Source organism: Stegodyphus dumicola, chromosome 1, assembly GCF_044657685.1.
Source record: "Stegodyphus dumicola isolate Sdum_Otavi_A_Nest chromosome 1, ASM4465768v1".
In the NCBI taxonomy this organism is placed as follows: domain Eukaryota; kingdom Metazoa; phylum Arthropoda; class Arachnida; order Araneae; family Eresidae; genus Stegodyphus; species Stegodyphus dumicola.
The window spans coordinates 291,114,094-291,137,554 of record NC_140768.1 but is presented as its reverse complement, the minus strand read 5'-3'; the positions used below and the strand labels follow the sequence as shown (position 1 = coordinate 291,137,554).

The 23,461-nt window shown below is 32.3% G+C and overlaps 1 protein-coding gene across 1 annotated transcript in view; it reads right to left on the bottom strand.

Moving 5' to 3' along the window:
• LOC118195292 (uncharacterized) overlaps positions 1-23,461 on the bottom strand; it is a 43,973-nt gene that overhangs the window by 2,848 nt on the left and 17,664 nt on the right. Inside the window, exons 6-7 of the mRNA XM_085808550.1 lie at positions 9,603-9,771; positions 5,863-5,942 (exon numbers count right to left, since the gene is read on the bottom strand). Coding sequence (XP_085664676.1) covers positions 5,863-5,942; positions 9,603-9,771 — 249 coding nt within the window. The remainder of the gene's footprint in view (positions 1-5,862; positions 5,943-9,602; positions 9,772-23,461) is intronic.

Here is a 23,461-nt window from a genome sequence, read left to right as displayed (position 1 = left end):
TATAAACTGGAGTGTAAATGTAGACTGAAACTGCATGTTTAAATATATATGGCCCATTTACCTCACTGCAAAAAAACATACTTTTTCATTTGACAATTGTTTCTGGGAAATGATGCTTCTAAAACTGAAATTAATAAAAATTACCAATTGAATCTACATACCATTTGTATATCATTTACATTTATACAATGCATATATTTTTTAAAACAATGAGACTTTTCTAACAAATTTAACGGATGCTTTATTTCAAATTAACATCACTGGTGAATGCTGAACGTTACTGTGGAACACTGCAAAAACTGAGATCTCGCGTTTAGCATTTTGCATCATTCAGAAGACATAGAGCAAACTGCTTAGTGTCAAACCAGTATAACCAGTAGTTTTACTCTAATGTTAACAGGGCGGACAGAAGTTGCTTATACTGGAGGTTTACCCAGCTTGAGTAGCGACTGAGAGTAGTCATACGTTTAACTTAAACTCTGAACAAGCCTATTTTCGAATTGCCCTCCTTAAAACAATCAAACTGCCCTCTTGAAGGGCATGTGCCCCACCTTGGGAAACACTGTTTTACAGAGTTCACAACACTTTAAGATTCAATCACAACTTTCCAGTTTTCAGTTACAGCCCACTGAGTATCAGTTCCTAATAGTTTTGTAACTTTAACCAGTTTTCCTAATTATAAACTATAAAATTGTGATTTCAATTTATTTGTTGCAATAGCAATATCTTCATCTTTGAAAATTAAGCAAAATAAAACTGAAAATTTATTCAAAAACTATCTTAAATTAGGAAAAGATGCAGCTGCTAGAATACAAATATCTGCAATTTTAGCATGTAAAAATACTTCACTGTTAATTTGAAATTTATATAATATGTAATTACATATTTGGCAGAAGTAACTTCTATCATAAAAATACAATTTCTTTTTATTTCCATCTGGAATCTCCTCTATTACTTTGTCAACAGCAAAAACTATTAATAAATCTTCGTTTTTTAAAATTTTATTTTAAGTCACATGACAGAGAGAAACAAAGGTTGCTTTTCAGACTTTAATATCTTTAAAAAATTAACGAATCACTGAATTTAAATTGCAGATTCTTTTTCTTCCCTGCAGAACTACATTACAAATATTGAATACTTTTAAAATGGAGTATATGATAAAGCAAAGAGGTTTGCTAAGGCCTAAAAGACAAAAACATACATAATCATAGTTTGTGAGGTAAAAAGTAACAATTGGATAGAGTTTTGCATAAGTATTGTTGCGTGTGTACGGATTCGTAATAGATTGAATGCACAAGTCCAATAAAAGGTTAATAAAATTTATTCCTATCACAAGAAATATAACAAAATGCTGGATTTTGCCTCAAAGATATTCATACAATGTCACATTGTAGTTATATTTTAAACTACTAAAATGTTAAATAAAACACAATTCAAAGTGCAGAGAAAGCTAATCTAATCTCACCATGAGTTTGCTAAAATAAACAAGAACAGTTATCTAAACAACTGAACTGAGATATTTCTTTCTGGCTTTTTGAAGTTTTTTTTTAATTGGGCATGAGAAAGTTCTGGTAATTTATGTTTTCTCGAAGTTTCCCGAAAGCAAAAGAGTAGAATTACGGTTACAGCTAATGATAGTCAATTACATTTATTCACATTAAATATAAATTACAAGATATTGATAAATAAATAAAAATAAAAAAAAATTGCAAACACAAATGATAAACTTCACAAACATATTATATTTGCTTGATGAAATAATAAAAGGAATGCCATCAGTAAATGTTTACTGAAGAGTACATACTTATCTTACTTTCCTCACACACATAACTAAGATAAAAGATTACAGATCCTTAAGGGCAAATTTAAATATTAAAATCACACCATTTATCATTACTAGAAATCCAGAAAATTGCATCTTCACTCATTGCAAATGGCCTATAGCCGTGTTTGATAACTATTGAAGAACTGAGTCATGATGTTTTCAGATATATCTATCCCCAGACATATAACAGACAGCAGTTGATATGTGCACATAAACAGATATCTTCTTCTTTTTTCAATAGAAAAAGCAAATGATTTCAGATGCACAAAATCTCATTTTTTAGTGTAAATTAAGGCAAAATAATAAAAATGATGAGATATTTTAGAATAAGAAAAAATCAAGAGAAAAATGTTGTAAATCGACTTAACAGAAATGTAACATCTTAACAATGGTGGCACTTCCTTCTGATAAAAAGAAGGAAAAGAGCTTAGGCAATGTTGGCCATAGCTCTTCCGCTATTTGAACATTTAAAACAAAGATTTTAAGTGGTTATTCCCATGCAAGGTACACAGTAAATAAGTAGATAACACCCCAAACTGCCACCAAATATATAGTATTAGTAAAAGATCCCATCTCTTAATTCAGGGGGTCGGTTAATTGGATGAAGAGCTGATTCAATCCCTCCCAAACCACCAAATGCAAACTCTTGACCAAACAACGGTGTGATGGTGAGTCTGAAAAATAAATTAAATAAGGTGGACAGAGGTACTTCCTCAAGCCAAGTGGCCAGGTGGTGTATATAGATTTGATATCTATATTTATATTCCAAACACAGCTGTGAGAGGGAGGCAGATGTGTAACTAAAAAGGGGGATGTCTTCGGCCCAATGGTTTTCTTTACATAATTTAATGCTAGTTGTCTGAAAAAGTTATTCACATGAAACACAGATGATTTTAAAACTTGTTGATTATAAGTTTTAGAGCTTATAAGAATTAAACTAACATTTTGTTCATTGTAAAATGAAAACTTCTCTAAAAACTTTCAGAAATCATATATATACTTTGAAGAGCCAAAACATTATGACCCCCTACTCAAACACACATTGCCTGACCTTTGGCCTACAAAACAGCTGCAACCCGCCTTGGCATGAATACCACAAGTTCTTGGTTGACGACTGGAGCTGCACCAAATGTCTAAGTAGCGGTCATGCAAAATCGAGAAATTCTGACATAGTGGTGTTTGAGCCCCGAACTGCCACTTTATGACATCCTAAATGTGCTGTAATGGGTTAAGATCCGCCATGTTAGGTGTCCAGGTCATTAATTGTAATTCATCTTTATGCTCTTTGAACCACACCACCACAATTCGAGCCTTGTGACATGAGGCATTATCCTTGGGAAGATTCCATTTCCAGTTGGGAAGACAGATGTCATGTTAGGGTGCAATTGATCTGCAATTACATTCAGGTAGTCCGCAGCTTTCATGGTCTATTCTACTATGACTAAGAGCCCCAAAGACGAATATGAAAACATCCCCCAAAGCATAATACCACCACCACCAGCCTATGTATGGCCTGCTGTTACAGCAGGGAGCAACGGAAGGCAACATATCCTGATACAACCATTGACATGATGAATGAGAAATTGCGATTCATCTGACCAGGCAAATGTCTTCCACTTACCCATGGTCCAGTCTGGATGCTCCCAGACCAGCGGTAGTTTAGTTGAGAATGACACTTGGTCAAGTCAACAGAGGCACATGAGTGGACGTCTGCTTTGCAGTGCCATATCCAACTGCGTCCACTGAACTCTGTGTTCAGAAATACTTGCAATTGGACCAGCACCATACCTGGTTGTCAGCTGAGAAATTGTCTGGTGCCGATTTTGCTGTACCAAGTAGGACAGCCTCAAATGCCCTTTTTTTTGGATGACGTGTTATAAGGTATTTCTCCCATCTTCTTAGCTGTAATGGTCAACACGCTTGGCGTGTATTCGAGAGGTCCGAGGTTCGAGTCTCGGCGAGGGCATTGCCCATTTTTCACGTCTCCTGCTTCGAAACAACCTAATGTCTCTACAGTGTTGACATTCAATACCAGCAATCTACTGCTGGTTTTCCCATCATTTATACACTTTGCATAAATACTAACAATGGCTGACTGTGAACAACCTACCAGTCATGCAATTTTGGAGATATTCGTTCCGAGTCTTTGGGCCATTACAATCTAGTCTCTATCGAATCCACTTACATCAGCAGCCTTTCCCAGCACTTGCAAAAGCGAGTGCAAGAATCACAAATTAGCTTCTCCAACAGCAGCTAAATACTATTTCCACTTAACCATGTGCCCTTCGCATCATCCAGATGAGTTACATAATTATTTCATTTGCAAAACAAAAGCTCTTATCCAATCACCATTCAAAACTGAAACACAAAAGCCGAGCTTATAAATATCTCATCTGCTCAATACACGCTTTCTTTTTTCTTCCCTGCTCTCACTTCACAAACACATAATTAACCATTTTCCTGCTTCCATCTATTATTTAAAAAATGTGACACGTTTTATATAAAATCATGAATAGTGTTTATACTCATCAAGGTTATATGACTGATCAAAATTATTTGTATCACTGTTAGGGGCTTAACAGAGCTATAAACGGGTCATTAAATACTAAAACGGGACCATCCAGACCCACAAACAGCAGAACAGTCACCATATTGCTTTAAAATAACTAAAAAAAGATTAACTATTACAAATTTAAACTTCTTCTTTAAAGACTGGCGAGATCTGCCAGCCGCTCCGACAAATAATACTTAATTACAAACTTTGTAATACAAAATAAAACATTATTTACATCTAGAAAAGAATACATTAACAATATAAATATGAACATTTTAGTTTTAAATAAAACAGGCATAATAAACTGAACTCATTCAATATACAACTCCATTTCGTTTACAGACACACATTTTATGATATTTGACAATCTTGATTCAGACCCTACATTTTTACATAAATTACTTAAGATACTAAATTTTACAATATTATGGATATATCTTTGCATAGAGGAACATCTCAATAACAGGTGCTCTAAATTATCATTTCTTACACCACAAGAACAAGCACAATTTTTAATCGAGAACCTTTCGTAATAAGGTGGAAAATGTCCATGATGAGTCAAGGCTTGAATAAGATACTTGTCACTCATACAATTTCTTTTACTTACTATTGAAATTAAATTGTAAGTGAACCTTTCTTTGGAATCAGGGTCATTTCACCTTGCCTGCCAAGAAGTCCCACTTTTTTTTTTCAGCAACGATTTCAGGATTCAAATGTAAAATTGTTCACAAGTAGTTCACAGTCTTTCTAGAAGAGTTAATATATAAGAGCAATCTCAATATAGCGATGAACACTACATGAGATATCAATGGAAACATGCCAATTCAGAACACATGAAGATTTCGCAATGGTTAGATCAGATCTATCCACCCTTCACCTCTGGCACTGGAAAACGTAACCAGGCTATCAGGACTTAAGTACATTCAAGCCTTTTTATCGAACAAAATTCAATAATGGCCTTACCTCTGTGGTCTTACGAGCATTCATAAGGTCTCCATGGGGAATTCTTGGCATTAAAATCTCCACCAGATAATTCTTTCAGAGTTCTTGTTCAAGTCAGTAATGCTACTGATGCCATGCAAATAATCATTCAAGTTGTCACTTGAGGGACAATACATGGAGATAAGAACGGCATTTTCATTATGCTTATCCAGCAATTTACATCATTATTTTCTCAGAACATTAAAGTTATCCGTTCTAAGAAATTAATGATGTGATTGAAGATATGTATCAAGAATGTCCAAGAATAAACCACGTGTTGAACTCAGCACATTTGTCTGCAACTCCATCATTCAATCAACAATTCAAGCTATCTAACTTAGTTATCTACAACTAAATCATCAGCTATTTGCTTTAACTACATGTTTAACAAATATAATATATTTAACACTTTTTTTTAATAAATGACAGAAAACCCAAGAGACAAATTTTTTTAGAAGTCTAGATTATAATGCAGATTAATATATTTGTTATTACAATGTACCTTATCCAAAAGTCTTATATACTTCCTTTCTTCTTTTGCAAAATTAGATAGAAGAAGAATGGACCCAACATTTCGTGCATCTAAAAATAAAATGTAAATGAATAAAATTCAATATTCAGTAGGAAAAAATTTGTCATTAGCAATTATTTCCATATTACAAACATTTAAAGAAAATAATTAATATAAAATGACGACGTACACCATGGCTAGATATTATTGCAGGAATAGATGTGATAAATACAGCATTAAATTAAGTTCATGGCACTCTTCATTCCTAATTCATTTTGGGGGGGGGGATATGCATGTATGTTCTTACAAATTCTTCCATACATAGTTTTTACTTATTAGGTAAAGGTACACCATATTTAACAATTTAGCTTAACAGTATTTTATTAGAATAAAATATTAGATATATGCTACAATATTACAATTATTAGATACTGGTTATTGATTTATTTCTTCAAGAACATATTTGACGATGATAAGTGTTTATACTACTGCAATAAATTTACTGCTAATACCATGCAACAAAATTGTTCAAGGATATAGTTATTTTTTAAAAAGTATGATTTTCCTTCCTTCCTCAACAGCCCAGGATGGGCTATGGCCTTCTCAAGAAGCATTTTCCAGGCCAATCTTTTCCCTACAAACGTTTTCCATTTTTTGGTTTTAAAGACCAGTAGGTCATTTTCTAGCCAATCTAATCATCTTAGAACTGGTCTGCCTTTTTTTCCATGTGCCTGTTAGTCTAGTGTTGGAGACTTTTTTCATTGCACCGGTCTTCATCCATGATAACATGGCCTGCCCATTTTATTCTTTGGCATTTAGTGAAATTAATACTGCCAGGTTCATTATATGAGCGACACAGCTCCAAATTTATCTTTTAAGCTACACACCATCTTTTTGTATTCCTTCTAAAAAACTTGTCAAAACCTTCCTTTCAAAAATGCCCAACATATCCTCATTCATGCATGTCATGGTCCAAGTTTCACGTGCATATGCCAAAATTGGTCTTATAAGGCTATTATACAGTAAAGTCTTTGTTTATCTTTGAATTACACTTGATTATATTTTTGTATTCCACTGAAGCATCTATTGACTACAGTAATTCTCTTTTGCACCGGTAGTAATATTGTTCCTGTTGTAAATTTCAGAGCCTAAATATGTGAAGCTGTCGACAGTTTCAAATTTATATTCTCCCATTTCTTACTTTCCTATCACCCTCTGAATATCTTATATATTTAAATTAATAAAAAGAAAAATATATAAAATAATATTAATAAAAAGAAGAATATCTAAAATATTACAGCCATTTGACCTTTTTCTGAAGCTTATTATAATCACTGGAAGTACACTAAAACTTTTAACAGAACGAATGCAAATGGAAAGCTGTTTGTTCATTTGAGTGGTATTTTTACTTTAAATACAAGCACATTACTTAAAAAATATTAATTTTTTTAAAGAGATTGAAGGCATTTCAGTTTATGGAAACGAGTGATCACTTTGAAGCACAACACATCAAAATGTGATACTTTTTTACAATTTTTAGATGAAAAAGCATATTTAATTTTTTTTAAAACAGAAAAATTCTTCTGTAAATATAATTTTTCCTATAATCCATTAAATTTTAATTCACAATAAATAAATTTTATTGGATGAACTTTTTCTTCTAATTTATATTCAGAAAATAATCAAATTATATGAAACTTTTCCTATTACACATTCTTCCACAGCACACACATAAACAAAAAAGCAAAGGGGGACGGGGCAAGAAACTGTTTAAAAAATATGAAGTTGGCTTTGTGATTTGGAAAATAGTGTTTCAAATCATTCAGTTTTCCTATACAATATATATCTGAAAACAATTTTATAAATTTTAATTTGCATTAAGACTCATTTGGGCAGAAAATAACTCTTTAATCTTATTATGGTGTCATGTTTAATTGTTTAAAAAAAATTTCAAAACAAAATGAACTGTGGCATTTTTCTGAGCAGTTCTCTCCTTACATTACTTAAAAAAAAAAAAAAAAAAGTTCAAATGTGATTTCCAAATGAGAAAGCGAGCAATCTTCCCATTTACATTCAATGTAGATCGCCTTACTAGTACTTGCTTTGTGCATAAGTACCTGAATGCTGATCATTTGCATATCCCAGCATGTAATACTTTTTATGCAAAACTGATGCATGCCACCTTCATGATGTAGCAATTTAATATCTCTCTCTCAGACAACCATGTTTGTGGTGAAAGACAATCTCCAAAAAATTAACTCTTCTCATGCTCAAGAATACATGCACATCACAAGTGTAAAACATCACAAGAAACTTGCAGCTTGCAACTTTCTATGAATGTCACATGACTTTCCTCCTGAACAATTCTATTAGCTAAATGCAAACTTCACTTGATCTTCGTTTAGATGACTTTTCTCTGGCAATGTGTGTTTTGTTATCTAATTTGCATCACCAGTAAATCATGAGGACGTCCTTAAGAGTGAATGACATGCTTATTTGATTCTGCAAGGCCAAGAGGACATGTTTGTCCTCTCAGGTATTAGTGGCTTGGAACTGCTGAGGTCCTCCAATATGGCCCTCCTGGTTGCTTGATAGTCAATATACAACACAAACAGCAATGTTGAGGAATGATAAACTGCAATCCCAATTTCATTGTGATTTCCGAATGAGAAAGCCGCTATGCACGCTTACCACTTATATCTAATGTAGATGGCCCTACTCATAGCTGCTTTGTGCACAAATACTGGAATGCTGGTCATTCACATATCCCAGCATATAGTACCTTTTGTGCAACCTTCATGGTGTAGCAATCTAATACCTCTTCCTCAGAAAACTGCATTTGGGACAAAAGCAGATCTCCAAAAGACTATCAGTTTTCATGCCCCTAACCATAAGTGCATCACAACGTTAAACAAAGTATTAATAAACTCGAGTTTTGAAGATATAAAATAAATAATCCAAAATTTCATCACAAAATCAACAATACTGTAAAATACTTTTCAGAACAAGGGGAAGATATTTGTGAGCAACAACTGTTATGAAAAAGTCTTTATATATACTTTCAGATTCTTCTAAATAATAACTGCATGAAAATGTTTTGGAGAGTCTGCACAGAGCTTCTGTGGGCTGCTTTGCTGAATCAGTAGCATCACGGGACAGTACCTGGCTCACCATATGGTAAAGATCTGGTGTCTCATAAGCTTATTTCTGTCCCATAACAATTTTGATGGCCAGCAGTGTAAATTTCTCATTCTTTTATTTGTCACTTGGAAGTCAAACTTTTGTGTTTTATTTTTGCAACAAAATTTTACTAAATTAAATGACAGAGCAGTATAAAAAAAGATTGTCTGCTACTAATGGTTGCAAAAATAAAGACTGCATAAGAATTTCAATCAAACACAATATGGAATTAATATTCATGTAATATATGGAAACATGCTATATATTACACGAAAAACGGGAAAAAATATACTAATAGAAATATTATTTCTCTATTTTAATAATAAATTACAACAATACTTAGAACTGAGTTAGAAATGTACCACAAAGCACTGCGATATACTGTAAAATTTCCTATCAATTAAAAAATTTTAAAACTTCATACAACATAAATATACATTATAAATTTTTAAATATTGCTGAAAAGAAAAGCAGATTATTTCATTATTACTTTATAAATAATTTGACAACAAATACTTTTAATTAAATGAAGAAATAATAAAACACTTAACAATTTTTCTGGATCTCTGTTGTACACCTCTCCAACTTTCTGAAAGTTTTCATTAATAATGGATCTGTTGAAGGAACACTATGTAACACAGTTTCAGCATATTTTTCTATGTTTTTCAGGAAATCATCACATACTCCATGATGACAAATACGCTCTAACTCATTTTTAACCTGAAAGAAAATAATGGATGATGGGAAAAAAATCATGACGCCCAATGCAGAAATAGCATCATTGAAAGTTACGATTACTAGCAAATTCTAAGGGAAAAAATTAACACTTTACTTGATTTCTGCTCATCTCATTGAGACTAATAATGATAATGATAAATTCTTTAAATTGTTATAGTGAAATGCAGTGTATGGCTTTCGTAATTGTAACCATTAGTCATAGACCTATACTTTTACTGAAATAAATATTTATGTTTTGGCTTTTCTCGTGTAAAGAAATCAATTTTGTAAAATTTACAAAATCTAAGTTCTAATATGTTCCTCCAATTCCTATACTTATATTCAAGAAAATCTCATATTCATCATAAAAAGTAAAACACAAAAAGTGTGATTCCTGTATGACAAAAATATACTGACATATTTCATATTAAAGTCGAACATCATATTCAGAGGTCACACACAAGATGATGTGCAAAATGTTTGTATCTGTATGCAATTAAAGCAAAATATCAGTTTAGAAAACATTTTTTGATGTTAAGCGATCAAGTAAAGCATTAAACAGATTATTATCGAATGTATGGATGAATATAATTTTTTCAAAATAGTGATTACATTCACAGAATCAAAAAACTCATGCTCTAAGAAACACTGATGCTTCAGTATTAAACTCGTTATATTATTTGCATTAATTAAAAATATATTTGTAAATTAGTGATTTTTTATTACTCAATTACGATTATTAGGTAATAAAATTGCACAAGAATATGAATAAATATTTTTGACTTTGCAAATTTATAAATTACTTATGTAAAAGTTCTTTTGGCATGACAAATACAACAAAATTATAAATTAAAGAAATCAACCTTGAGTTATTCTTACTTATTTAATTAAGCTCTCAGTGCAATTTGAAAATGATCTCATAAATCTCAAATTTTGAAATTAAATATTTTGGTCAATTTTGTATTTTATCATTCATAAGGAGTATAACATTTTCTCAAACATAAATACAGGGACTGGTATAAAAAGTTTTAAGTCATAGTTTTTACAAAATTGATTTTTTACAATTTTAAACATTTTTGCAATTGGAAGTATAGTAAAAAGCCCGATTATTCAGCATTTAAATAACATCAAGCATCTCAAGTAACTGAAAATTTTAGAATTTGAGTTTTTTTTTTTTTAAAGCATCTTTTCCTTAAAATGAAGTAATTGGGAAACGTACATGTACAAGCATGTACAGAACTTTTAAAACTTTGCTTATAACTTCTATAATATGAATTGAATTACACGGCTTTCTTGCAGAAAACACTGAGTACAGCTCCCACCCACCTCTGTACCCATCATCTTGTCCTAAGAATTCATCCTTGGAATAGGATACCTCTCACAGAAAGAAAAGTGTGGACCTACTATAAAAGAACTTCGGTACTTTTCTGTTTTGCCGGCGCAAACGATAAAGTCGCCAATAATGGTTTAACTGATGCCAGACGGAATATCTTCGCTGGTAACCTTTTACGCCTCAGTTTCAAAACAAGTTGAAGCCATTTCTTATCAGATTGTTTCTTTCAATACTGGCATACAATAATATAGAATTTTTACACGATATTTAAATTTTATCCCCTAAGACAATTCATGGTAATTAAGTCAATTAGAACGCAATTACACCGCTCATCCGAAGGCGAAATCAAGTGTTAAATTCATCAATTCTAATGACTAGCGAAGTAAAGCACTGCGGTTTTACATAATTTCTGAGTAAGCTATTTGTACGAATTGAAATAATTCTTGCATTTAAACTTGTATTCCAAATTAAGATTTAACTTAATGTAGATAATTACTGAGCGAATTAAATTTTAGTAGCGTAGTTTACGTGAGATGAGATGAGATCACTTGGGGTCACGTGATACGAACCGGCGAATCAGGATTTTGAACTATGAAATCATAGTAAATTCTTAAATTAATGTCTTTTTACAAATTTATTGTCTTTATTTATGGGCTTTTTACAAAATTTTAAACCATATTAAAATGTTTATGCCTATACAATAAAAAAAAATTCTTAGAATTAACATTTTTTATGTGCATACTGTACGTTGTAGCCAACAAAGTCTGCTTGGCGAGATTTGCGCCGGCGAAATGGAAAAGTACCAGAACTTCTAATGGCAACTTTCATTCGAATTTCTTTGTTACTACAGAATGGGAACATAGACAGAGAGATTTCTTAAAAATTCACAACAGGTGTTTAATTTGTCTAATCATTATCCTCAACAGCACATTTAACAGGGGCAGTGACTAGAGTACTCAGTTCCATTAAATGCATTTTGGACAAAAGTCTTAAAATTATTAAAAAAATTTGGTATTTAATATGCTTTCCCATCTACCATTTTCGACAAACAAAAAATGTTGAGAATACTTTGATTTAGCATCAACAATGTTGTAGGGTTTCCCTTAGTTTGAATAAATAATTATTTAAATTTTTTTTACTGTTTCTGAAATCCTCTTTTTCCCTTGCATTTCTTCACCAGGATGCACATTAAAGTGAAAACGAGTATTTAAGTGGGTGAAAAGAGAAAGTTAGACAAAGCAGAATTTCACTAGTATAGTGCACGTTGCTATTTTGTCCTTCCTGCTGTTTATCTTAGTAGCCATTACGCCTTCTGGCCGTTTATTAAAGTCTATTGCCAGTACAGGCTACTGAGTCAGCCTGTTAGTTTTAAGTAGTCCAGCACTATTGTTTGCCACTTACTGCTAAATTATTCTTACGTTCCCATCGCAAGTAGTTGGTGTTATTATGAGCACGAAGTACATGCATTTTTGTTAAAGAGTTACATAAAAGGGCAATTTAAACCCTTTCCCTGTGTGCTATTTTTTCATGCCTGTGCGAGAAGTTGCCTGGCTTATTACGAAGATGATATCTTTGTATGATAAATAAAAGAGTAAGATCCTTCAATGTATACGTTTAATGTTATAAAACAATTATAAGATCTTTGCCTTAGTTTTATGGAAAACAGATTAATTCTCAATACCATACTTTCAAAAATCAGGAGATTTTTTTAAGAAATCGGGAGATTTTTCACAATGACTTTTTAAATGAGGAAAATATAGTTTTTAATAATGAATTAACTTTAAATAGTAACTAATTCTTAAATGCAAGCAACACAAAAATACCTTACACATAAAAAACATTTTTATTACTTGCAATCGTTTAAGAAAACAAAACAAAAAAAAAAAAAAAAAAAAAAAAAAAAACCCTTTAATCAGTTTTTGTACAAATGGTATAAACAGTGGCACATTTTGCTTTCTTTAAAAAGAAACTTCATAATTTTGTTCATAGCAATTGCCACCTAGGCCTGCTTTCACTAATAAAAGTTTTCTAATGTGTCATCACTAATATTAGATCTAAATTTAGTCCTCGTTTTTGCAACAACACTGAAAATCCTCTCACACTCTGCATTACTATGGGGAACTGTCAAGATGGCCAACATAATTCAAGACAGTTCACTATATTTTAAAATTCCATCAGCATCTTTCAGTTTTCCAATTAAACTCCACTGGGTGTCAATCCTAGCTGATTTTATACCTTCATCCAAGTTTTCTAATTGCAAACTGCTGTTATGCAGCTGTTGGACCTGTTTCAATTTTTCCTCCTTTTTAGAACTCCTTTCAAGATTATAATAAATATCAACAATGTGTTCATCCACATTTATTGGTAAAGAAGCTACTCCTTTCTCAGCTGCTAAATTTAAGAGGTGACAGGTGCACCTCATAATCTGCAAATCTGAATTTTCCTTTCTGAGGATGCCTGCAACAACAGTCTTCAAGCCTACCAATACTGGTGCATTATCAGCACCAAGTGCTAAGCAATTATCCAGAGGGACTGCATTTTCTTTTAAAGTTTTAATAATTAGCTGTGCTATATTAAAGCCTGTCAAATGTCCTTTTAAAGTGGGGACAGAAAGTAAACTGCATTCAATTTTTGAAGACTCTGGATTAAAAAAAGAAACAACAATTGGATACAGTTTTGAATCGGTATTATTGCTTCCATCCGTAGAGAGGCAGAACGGAGCTGTTTTAATGCGATCAATAACTGAAGATTTATTTTTTAAATCCATTTCTTTAACAATTGCACCTCTTTTGGTTCTTGCACTTAAGTATTTCTTAGCGATTTCACTGTTGGAAAACATTTTTCTAAATAAAGCTGCAGCGTGATTCGATGCATTCAGTGGCAGGTTGTGCTCCAGTAAAAAGGCAGAGAAGAGACATTCTGCATTAATAACTTTTTGCTCCTTTGTTTCCGAAGAAAAATTCAATTTCTTTTTTTCAAAACATGCTCATGTTGCCCTTGTGTTTTTGTGTACGCACACGTTTCAGAACATCCGCCCTTCCACCATGTGAAATCGAAAAATCGCAACGACAGGCGGTACACATCGCAAATTTATTACATTTCCTTAAGGAAATAATGGAAGGAAAGTCAACTGTGTACGATTTTTGAAATGTACACGAGTATTTCACCTTTCTCGCAGACATAACAAAAGATTATAATTTCTAAAACTATTTCCCGAAGGCACGTGTACTCACATAATTCAGGACAAAATGACCGAAATAACTAAAGAACATCCAAATAACAGCTTGTTTTGTCCTCATTGGCTAATATATGCCAGATGAGACGGAGCGGAGCACGATGCCCATTGGAGAACTGGAGAAGGACGTTTCTGGATACGTATATGCTCTCACTCACAAAGCAGAAGTTATCTAATTCGCAAGGTTTTGTTTTAAGATATAATCCAGAGAAAATTCATTTGCTTCGGACGTCCAAAATCACTTTTTTTGTTCATATAACAAAGTATTAAGCCAAGTTCCATAAAAATCGTGAGAAATTTTAAGATTAAGAAAAAGTCGGGAGAAATATATTGTAAATCGGGCTAGCGGGAGAGAGGTCGAAAATCGGGAGTCTCCCGCCTAAATCGGAAGAGTTGGCAACTCTGCAATAAGCTGGTTTAGTTTTTGTAATAAATCAAATACTATTTATCTGCTTTTCCTTACAGTTTAAAAAAATGGTTAAAATTTGAGACCTCCCTTCTATGGAATAACATGGAGTATTTTCAAAGTTATGAGATGCTGGCATTAAGAAAAATGTGTTTTAGTGGGCACGATTATGCAACTCTGAAAATTAATTAACAATGGAGATGCAATATGCAAAATTGTGATATGCAATACTAGTTTTTTAAATGCTGTAACTTGAATCTTATGATTCTCATTAAATAAAAATATCTTTCTTTTGAGCTTCTACCAGAACTATTGCTGCAAATTTGGTGGTATTTCTGCCAACTTTCAGGATCAATGACATTTTACAATTGGATAAGATGTTTAAATTTAGATAATATTAAAGAAATATGAAATATGTTGGATTTTTCTTACATAATTTTAAATATAGGCTTTTGATATTTAAGGTGATAACAAAGAAGATGACACTTTTTATAATTAAAGACCAAAAATTTCTTTTTCCATTCCAGACAGTTCAGCTTTTACTGTACAGTCAAAAGTCGTTAATTCGGACACCCATAATCCAGAATGATCTATAATCCGGACCTCAAAGCTACAAACTTTCTGCGCATGCAGAAAGATTAAGACCTTTACGGCTGCGAATTTGCGCGTGCGCAAAATACGTTTACGAATGCACATTTAATGTATAACGGACGAGATAAGCTAAGCTAAAATTATCTAATTATTTATTTCAGTTAATGTTGCAGATTGCGTTGTTCCTTAATCTTCGAATTGGATCTGGCTTATTATTTTTTGCAGACTGTTAGAGCAATTTTATAAAAGTAAGCTTGAACTTTCGATTATTTCAAATAGAATTTCCGATATATATTTACTAATATGTAAAGGATATACAAAGCAAAAGTATCTTTCGGAGTCCATTAAACAAAACGTGGAATTGCTGCAAAAAATGGGTAAAGGCATATCCTTTGTTTATCAAAACTTTAATGTTTGTTTATCTAAACTTTGTTTATCTTTAACACCGCGCAACGAATTGGAAGTTGATCTGTCAGCACTATCCTTATCTTCAGGACAGATGTTTTTATTTTATTTGGCGTATTACTCTGTCTTTGATATGATTTAAATCAAATTCCTCATCATTATAATTATTTCTTCGCTTCCGATACCGAAGAAAGTGACAGAGGTTATTGAAAACTAATAAATTTTGTCGGTATTTTCAACACAGCAATTATAGGTCTTGAAGAGTGGAACTTTGTAACTGAAAAAGAAATTATGTCTGTTTACAGAATTAAAGAGAATGTGTTATCACATAAAAAACGAAGCAACTTAAACAACTTACATTGAAAGAAATGTTTAATAAAGTAAACAAATAAATATTAAGCTTTTTTTTTTTTTTTTTTTTTTTTGTAAATTTTGATACCCTTTAGATCATAATTGTTCATTATTTCGTAAATTACGGTTTCATATTTTTAATTTTATAATTTCTGCATGCCATTTTACCAGATTTAAACTGATGATCTATAATCCGGAATCGCCGAAGTCCCGACCAGTTCGGATAACGACTTTTGACTGTATTTATCTATGACAGATGGTTGCAAAAATAAAGGCTGGTAAAGACTATTTTGGATGCAAAGTATATTCAATTAAAGAGTTAGAAATTCAGCAATGAAAAAAATTGTTTGCAGATAAAGAAAAGTCATACAAATTAAATATACAATACTAAGGAAAAACAGTGTGCCACATGGACTAAACGGTAGTTTCAAACAGGCAGCCTTCGAAGTAATTTTATGTGGCCACCAAAAACATTTCAATTATGCATTTGTTGCAAAGATTTCAAGATTTTAGTTAATTGAAGTGTGCATTTACATTATTTTCATTACCATTAAAAACAAATATGAATAAAACCATCAGAAAATCTATAAATGGAACTAATTAATTTAAACTGTAATATAAATCTTATTCAAAGATTTGAAGATACAGATTTTATTAATCTTTATTTGCACTTGTCAAACTCAGCAGTTATGAATTTTTGGGCTAAAAATAATTGCTTTCTTCGTGAACAGCTTTTTTTCAGAGTTGAAAAATTAATAACAAAAGAACCCAATAGACCAATGAGCATCTATAAATCAGTGATGAAGATAATTCTAGTAATTAAGGCTACAAACTTTATCAGAATCAAAATGCAATCAAGTCTCAAGCTGTAGGATGAAATACTTAAGTTTATAATTATTTTCATAGCTGTACACATATTTTTATTAATGCATCAAAGAAAAACCTGATAAGAGAAAGAGGTCAGCTTTTTATATTTATTTTCACGTTTTGTCCCACTTAATAAATTTCATAATTTTTTTTTCAATTTTAAGCTAAATAATGATTAATTAAACATGTTAGAATTATTTGAAAGGCATATTAGTCTAAGAATTTAATATTTAGCTATCAATATTTGAATTACAAAGCAACAGATGTCTTACATATACAGCAGAGTCTCCCAAACTCGACAACATCTTAGGAACTTTTTAAAGATATCTCTAGGCCAAACAGAGCAAGTATTACATACAGTATATATGATTATTATTTATGCATATGTCTGTCCTGTTCTGTTCAAATATTTGACTGTTCTTTTTCTGTAATTTTTTTCATTTTCACATTGTGCCATTACCGTATATACCCGCGTATAAGTTGACCCTCCCACTTTGACATAAAAAACTCGTAGAAAATAAGAAACCCGCGTTAAGTCGATCCACCACTTCCGAAATCGATCAAGAAACGCCGGAAAAAAATTTTTAAGTACTACATTTATTCAAATCATCTGAGAAAAAAAAGTAAATATACGATAAAAAATACCTTGGTAAATAAACAAAATCAAAATCCTTCAACGTCCGATTCATGGTCAGATTCGCCAAACATTTAATAGAACTCCTAGTAGAATAGAACATAGCAAAAGCGTCCCCAACATATCCAAAACGCAGGATAATTGGGAAAAAATGATCGTATATAGTAACCTTCTAGAATTTGTTCTGGAAAAGATTCGCGTACAAAAGTATTTCATGAATGAACAATAACTATTATAAAGACTTATACGTACGTAAAAACTATCTGCATTTCTCTTTTTTTGGCGTGTTGGCGAAACTTTTTTATTGCTCGATATTGATCGGTTGTTCGGGGGCCGAAAATTCTTTGGTTTAATCGAAACTTACTCTAGTTAAAGTATGAAACTCTGTGATTAGTTCGTCACATAATTTAAGTCATGAAATTACTTCAAGTAAGTGACTTATTTGATAAGTCGTCCAATTTGAGTGCAACTGCATTACATAAAGAAATTTTTGAACTTCCGATTCTTTTAATTTTTTTATGACCCGCGTATAAGTCGACCCCCCACTTTGAAGTCATTTTTTTGTCCAAAATATCTTGACTTATATGCGGGTACATACGGTAATTCTTGCAACTGCCCAACAAATTTCAAGATAGCTTATAATACTTGGCAATGCTATTTGCTTCTTTCAAGAATACAAAGAAAGTCAAGTAACAGTTGGCTCACATTCCTTTCTATTATTGCGAAATGCTAAGAGACTTATCTGAAGTTTTGTGATTTCATCTTATTGCAAACTAAACTCACACCAGTTCATTGCGGATATTGTTCCTCAGTTCACATCCAGGCGTATAAGTTGTGGTGTGGTGTTGAACTCCTACGAAAACTCTAATCATGGAACATGGCTAGAAAATTTTATTGTATGCCCAAAATAAAAGGCAAGATCAACAAGAGAAAAACCTATATCTTTCTTTTCTTTTTTTTTTTCCAAATATCAATATCTCTACATTTTACGTGTGAGAGAGCAATATGTGGCTCTCGAGCCTGCGTTTGAAACAATGCCAACATATTAATATTATTTTTAAAACAATTAATTCAACTTAACAACTATTGAAAACGTATTCAGAAGTTAAATAATAATAATATTCATCTTATGTTCTTGGGACAACTTGTCCACATTAATCTTCAGTTTCTTCTTTCTTTATGTGACCTTATCACAAGGTATTAATATCTTTTTGGAAACTTTTGATAATATGTGAAGTGAAAATGTCGTTCGAAAAGAAAACAAACTAATGTGACAGTGGAAATGAAACTAGATGCCTCACACAGACTGGACAAAGGGGAAAGGGTAAACAAAATTACTGTGTTGGAACGGACTACTTTGATAGGGTGTAAAAAGAAGAAGTCCGAAATTGAATCTTGGTGTGCGAAAAGAACATGTACGAATAATTTAAAGGGACATATGACATAAAAAATTTCAAATATTCAAATTTTCAATTTTGGGCTAAAAAAAATAATGTAACCTCAGACAATAATATATAATTTATCCATGTTTAGAAATTTTTAAACCAAAATCTTTCATTAAAAAATGTAAACAAGCACTAGCAAGCCCATCAGCTGAAAAGGGACAGATGTCTGGTGTGGCAACAATAAAACCATATCAGCTAGTAAAAAGTATGTTCATAAACATTCTTTATTAGAACCTCTTTTATTAGCTGAGAGGAAGTCTTTAGAAGGCTCTCTGATTTAAAAAAAAAAAAAAAAAAAAAAAACACTATTCTCAAACTGCATTCATGGAAGAAGTCAAAACCCACCGCTTAACTGGTATAGTGGTTAGCGATGCTGACTACCATGCCGAAGGGCCTGGGTTCGAATCTCGGAGAAGGCATTGATGTTTGTAAATGTATAGTGCACGTGCGGCATGGAAGCACCCAAAATATGTGGCGAGCCGTAAGCCCTCTCGAGAGGAGGATGGTAGGGTCCTTCGGACTGTCCCCCCTGGGGTGCTCTCCATCAATATTGGGTGTGGAACTGAGCTAAATCACAGTCACCTGTAAGGTGCTCAAGGCTGTTGCAAACAACAGGTGCTCCTTGCGCTGCTATACGTCAGACAAGTGAACAACACCAACTCAAAACCTGAATGAAAATTTTAATAATTGCATCTGGACACGCATACCAAAAACTGTTTTGTGAGTGTCATCACATTAAAATTAGGTTTATTAGATGCGGTAATATGTTTTAATGACAATGTACAATGGTGTACAATATCGCAATAACTAATGGAATTATTGGGAATACAACCAGGGTCTTATATGGTAAATTTTTTGCAAAAATAGATTGCGATAGAATTTGTGAGGCCCATCTCACTTGCCAAAAGCTTTCTGAAACGACCAAAACGAAACATAAGTTAATAAAACAAAAACAACTAGATGCAGAAATGCCAGTTGAAGATGATTATGGTGCAGGAAAACGTTAAAATGATTTTTTTAATAAATTATTAGTGTTTAAATTGTTTTTTAAGTTTTTCTCAAAACGTGTTTTTCTTTTAAACATTCGGTACACTTTTCTTGAAAACTATTCAGCCTAGAAGGTTTAAATTTTCCACAGTTGTTTATCTTAACTATATCTTTGAAACTACCTGGGATTTAAAATTTAATATCATTTTTTTCTATGATTTTCAAAACATTTTACTAATTTATTTTTAATATTTTTTCTTTTTAAGTAAAATGTAAAATACTGCTTATTATTCTTAAGCAATATGTTTTTAACCATCATGCAAAATTTGAAGAAGTTTGATGCAGTATTTTTAAAAAAAAATGTACCACACTAGCACACTGTCACAAAAGATTTGTTAAAGATAAGAGAAATCACACAACTGGTTTTTAAAAACATTAAGCTTTAAATTTGCATTTTATGTGTTTTGTATAATTTACAAACTGTCTATTTAAAATTAAAAAAAAAAGAATTTAGAGTATACGCTTATTTTGAGAAAAGTTATGCCGTAATAACCTTTGTCCCAAAATAGTTGCATTTCATCAGTCGATATGTCACATGTCCCCTTAAAGGAAAGAAAAAGTATGAAAGTTGGTGAACATGAAAAAGGTGAGTGAAGCAATTTATTTGTAGATCAAGCAGCAAAGGAAACAGGGAACACCCATTTCAGGAACAATTTTACAACACAAAGCCCTAAATTTTTATGAATTTCAAGAAGGAGAGCCTGAATGTACTGCTAGTGCTGGCTGGCTCGACAGACGGAAAAAGTGGTACGGCATCAGGCAGTTGAACGTTTGTGGGGAAAAGCTATCTGCTAACTTGGAAAATGCTGCAATATATAAGGATAATTTTCACAAACTAACTGAAAAGAAGGGTATATCTGGAGATGAAATTTATAAGTGTGATGAGACTGGTCTAAATTTTTGGATGCTACCTCCGAAAACGCTGGCATCCAGAGAAAAATCGGCACCTCGCTACAAAAGAAGCAAGGAGAGAGTCACAATCTTGTCATGCAGCAATAAGCTTAAAATAGTGCTTATAGGAAAATAAAATAATCTCCGGCATTTTAAAAAAAAGTCACTAATGGGACCGAAACCAACTATATTTTCCTGTTTGGTACTGGAATCAGTCAAACATATGGATGAATGGAGCAGTTCGCTCCATCAGCGTAAAAGTTTTTAAAATAAAAAAATCTACCAAGGAAGGCGATTCTCATGCTACACAATGCCTCATCCCATCATCATCATCCAGAACAGTTATGAGACAAAGATACAAAAGAGCCATGTTTCTCCCTCCTAACGTAACTTCAGTGCGTCAGTCGATGGACCACAGCATTTTAGAGGCACTGAAGAAAAAATACAGATGTAAACTTCTTTCACCTCTTGTCCTAGCCATGTAGGAAGGATGTGATATGATCAGGAAACTGAAGTAAATAGATATGCTGGATGCATAGCTCAGCCTTGGAGTGAAATCGAGTAGTTAAGCCCCATTCATTCCAGGAAAAAGTTGCTGAACCATTTAGGAAACAAATTTTACAAAAACAGAGAAGAGACAGAAAACTGTGGAATAGTTGACTTACTTCAGAAAATTCCAGGCAGTGAAGAAGTTACTGATGGTGATGTTGAAGAATGGATGGGATTGAAGAAAGATTGAAGAAAATTGTGAAATTTTAGGTCATGCACAAATAGTTGCACTAGTGAAAGATAATGTAGATAAAAATGAAGATGATTAAAAAACAAAGAGACTGAAGACAACGAAAAAGCTAAAATGATGACCCTTAGTAAAGGACTGAAGGAATGCTCCATTACATAAAGGAGCAAGGTGCATCTGGTATAGACATTTTGTTCTTATGTTGCTTACAGGATGAAGCTGCATGATGACAGAATGAAGGTGAGAGACCATCTACCATCACACAATATTTTTCTACCAAGAACTATTAATAATTTTTCTTCATTTTTGTATTTATACCTAATTATCTTACAATTTCTGCTATTTTCATGACTCCTATTGTGCTAGAACTTGATATAAAAAATCAACATTAATTTAATTGTATGCTGTATGTTTTAGGGTCCAATATTGTGCTACAAATGTTTAGAGTAATTTACAGTTAAGTATTAAAGAGTTCTGAAACACCCACCCCTTATTATAATAAGGATAATAAGGGGTGGGTTATAAGAATAAATAATACTACTTTCATAAAGCAGGAGAAAAACCTGTAGATTTCTCATGTTATGGACCTAGAGATTTAAACTCATATCTTACATTCCTGTTTTCTCCCATTTAGCCAGTATTTCATATAAAGTTGGCAATTTTTTTACACAGAGGGACAAAGAAACTATTTTTTTAACCTGTCTGTACTATTAGCTGTTATAGCAATGTAGTACTGTTACATTAATAATTTAAATAGTTTCATTTTCTACATTAAACTTGGTCGCGGACACTTAACCAACAGGACACTTAGTCAACAGGACATTTAGCTGACAAGAACACTTAGTCGACACGGACAGTTAGCCGACCACGAGTCTCGCTCTTCCCAATACTTTCAGATTTCTAATACTTCATTATTAATTAATTAATTAATTATTCATTTATTAATTTCTAATACTTCACATTTCATTACTACTTAGCTCAACAAATCATGCTACATTCATTCCCATATAAAGTCATTTTGCTCCTCCCACTAATGAAATTTTCTTTCTCTGTCAGGAAATAGAGTGATTCGCCCTACTCGCCACACTGGAGCTACTTTTTTTCCTGAAATGCTATTTACACCCTCAGAATACTATTTACATGTTAGGCATTGTATATTTATTAATCTGTCATACGGCAGTTCATTTTCTATTCTTGATATAAAAATAAGCAACTCTATTAAAGTGTCTGAATCGGGCATACTCATTTTTACCTACCAACTTTGGCCATTATGATACAACTTCAAAAGTTAATATTGAGAGAACTGAATTATTGCATAATTTTTATTTAGGAAAGAAATATTATTGTATATACTGTATATATGTGTATTCTGCTTACTAACACACTTCGTTCATGTTGTTCGTAACCTCTGTAATAGGCCGACATTTAACATTATATCATCTAATAAGACATCTTCATTTTTAGTTCCCCATAACTTGAATCTCATCTACTCTTATTGTTGTCTCTCTTACTTCTTAGGCCTCAAGTCATGCATAAATAATTCAAGCAGCTGAATGTTCAGCAGATTCAGTGAAATTGTAGACTGCATATGAAGTCATACTTGCTTCACTGCGATTTGTCGGTCGTTGCATTAAGCTGGCATAAGTTCAATTGTTAATGATCTTTACAAGTAGTTTGCAAGGGTTTTCCTTCTTAGTAATAAAAAAGCAATCACTACATGGACAAATCTATTTTAAAATTTAGAACAGTCCA